Here is a 2,500-nt window from a genome sequence, read left to right on the forward strand (position 1 = left end):
GGTTTAGTCGCACGTAATCCGTGTGTACTTTACGTGTGTGTACCACGTGATACCGGTACTCAGTGACCCACGTACAGACGTTTTCTGATTCACGACATACCGTGTATGGAGGCTCACCCACGTTCCGCCAGGACGTGGGCGAAAATCAGAATGGAGCGCATTGTGCGAGCTGTGAGGGTGCTCAGCTGAAGAAGTTTCCGAAGCACGAAATCAAAATATTGGATGAGCTCCTTAGGCCCGGGTAGCTTCGTCCACGTACGCGTTTCCGTTACGTGGGAACTAAACCTCCCTAGCATCCATAGATGGATACTAGGGATTCTAAAGCAAAAGTAAAGTTTGTCTTGTTGTTTTGAATGCTTTCACAATGAGACACCATTGCCATTGGACACAGCAAAACAACACGACAATGCCCATCCACAAATGACAGATCCTGAAAGGATAGACGGTATTTCACTGTTCGGTACGAATCTAGTCCAACCATTCGTAACACACACACACACACACACACACACACGTTGACACACACACAGGCATGCACACGTGCACACGTGCACACACACACACACACACACACGTACACACGTACACACACACACATACACACACACACATACACACACACACACACACACACACACACCGGCGTGCACACACATGCACACACATGCACTGTGAAGATCACTTACACGTCTCAGCTGCATCCAGTACCTCGGACAGAACGTCCAGCTGTGTCTTCGGTTTCAATGTGTCTATACTGAGCAGGCCTGGGGAGATCATCTGTGACGGAGAGTGTTGCGCTGAAAACACACACACGCATACACACACACACACACACACACACACACACACACACACACACACACAAACAGGGTTCTAGTCAAAGGAGGGTTTGGGGGGGGGGCAGCGTCCCCCCCCCCCCCAACCCTGATTGGGCGCCCTCCTGTGAAAAAGTGGCGCCCTCCTACTCATTTTCCGACTTTTGTTGTTTTCTTCCAAGTTTCCATGCCATTCAACGAAAATGCAGTCGATAGCCACTAACAGAGGGTTCATAAAGGCCCACTGGTCTGAGGTGAAGGCAGAGAGTAAGTTGCACTTTGGGTGGCAAGGCAATTTTGGAAAATGGAAAAAATGGGTTACAGGGCCGCTTTTTCCCCTGCCCGCCATGCCGCCGCCTCCCCCCCCCCCCCCCCCTGTACCTGGCTAGAGGCCTCAGCCCCGCAGGAGTGTGCACATAACCACTGACGCATGTACCTTAGGCAGCCATCGTTACGTAGAAGATGATGAAAGCGGCTTGTGTTGCTTTGACAGGCGCTGTGCAACTACCTGCGCAGCCTCTATGCAATGCTGCAACGGCAGAACTTCACATCTCTTGACCGGGTTCAAAAGGTATGAGCCAGGTTTACACCACACGGCCGTAGAATTACCTTCTTGTACTTGTACATGTACCATGTACCATGTACCATGTATACGCCCGTCGCAAGAGAAGCACGCAAATATGCAAATGCACCGGATGTGCACCCACAGATTTTCTCTTTATAGCGACTATATCGGATCTGATTCTGATTGAAACAGATCAAGACAAGCGCCAGATAACTGTCTAGTCCACACAACTGGCAAAGCCACATGTTTACACTTTAACACACACACACACACCCTGTACATATGCACACATACACACACGCGCGCGCACAAACACACGCAACACGACAATGCACATATCAGCTTACCCAGCACGGACACAGTCAGGAGGCTCCCAGACTGGACTTCAACCTTGACAGCAGCTGTGACACCATTCACCACAAGAGCTGCGCCGTCAAACGCAATGTAGTCGTGCTTCTGTGAAGCAATGTTGCTCGTGATGTCCATGCCATTCTGAAGGAGAACTTGAAGTTTCCCACTCATTGCGGATACGTGAATTGTCACTGTTTGGTTTACCGGTCCTAGTGCACGGTACAGAAACGCATGCACATACACATACATACATACACACACACGCACACACACGCATGCACACACACACACAACTCTAACGAGTTAACGAGGAGAAATCTGTCGTTAAAATAGAAATCGTTAGCCAGAAATTGATACAATACTGTTGCTATTGAGCGTTGAGAATTAGTGAGAATCGTTACCTTGGTACACGTAAACCAGTCAATTTTAGTAAATCGTTATAATAATATATGCGCCTCGTTAGAATAATGGCTTTTACAGTACAGTAAATTCTGCGCTAATTCTGCAAATCTTTCTATATTCTGCAAGGAAAATGAGCGTAAACCAGATCGAATTTCTGCAACCCCACAGAAGTTTGTTGTCCCTATAAATTCTGAACCAAAAGTATGCAAAATCCTGGTCAAAAAAATTGAAAGCTCCAAAATATACTGCAAGTTGATTTTGAAAGTCACAAGCAGGTTGGTTTTGCTGTGGTAATACGCCGAAAGTCTCCAGAAAAAGCAGTTTTTCTCTCTTTTGTGCAATATTCCGCAGGATTTTCTGAAATCTG

The 2,500-nt window shown here is 47.6% G+C and overlaps 1 protein-coding gene across 1 annotated transcript in view; it reads right to left on the reverse strand.

The window, feature by feature from the left end:
• Positions 1 to 2,500, reverse strand: part of LOC135821536 (mucin-like protein) — a 20,840-nt gene that overhangs the window by 5,010 nt on the left and 13,330 nt on the right. The window contains exons 9-10 of the mRNA XM_065334534.1: positions 1,728 to 1,940; positions 687 to 797 (exon numbers count right to left, since the gene is read on the reverse strand). Coding sequence (XP_065190606.1) covers positions 687 to 797; positions 1,728 to 1,940 — 324 coding nt within the window. The remainder of the gene's footprint in view (positions 1 to 686; positions 798 to 1,727; positions 1,941 to 2,500) is intronic.

The sequence above is a fragment of the Sycon ciliatum genome, chromosome 7 (assembly GCF_964019385.1).
Source record: "Sycon ciliatum chromosome 7, ocSycCili1.1, whole genome shotgun sequence".
Classification (NCBI taxonomy): Eukaryota; Metazoa; Porifera; class Calcarea; order Leucosolenida; family Sycettidae; genus Sycon; species Sycon ciliatum.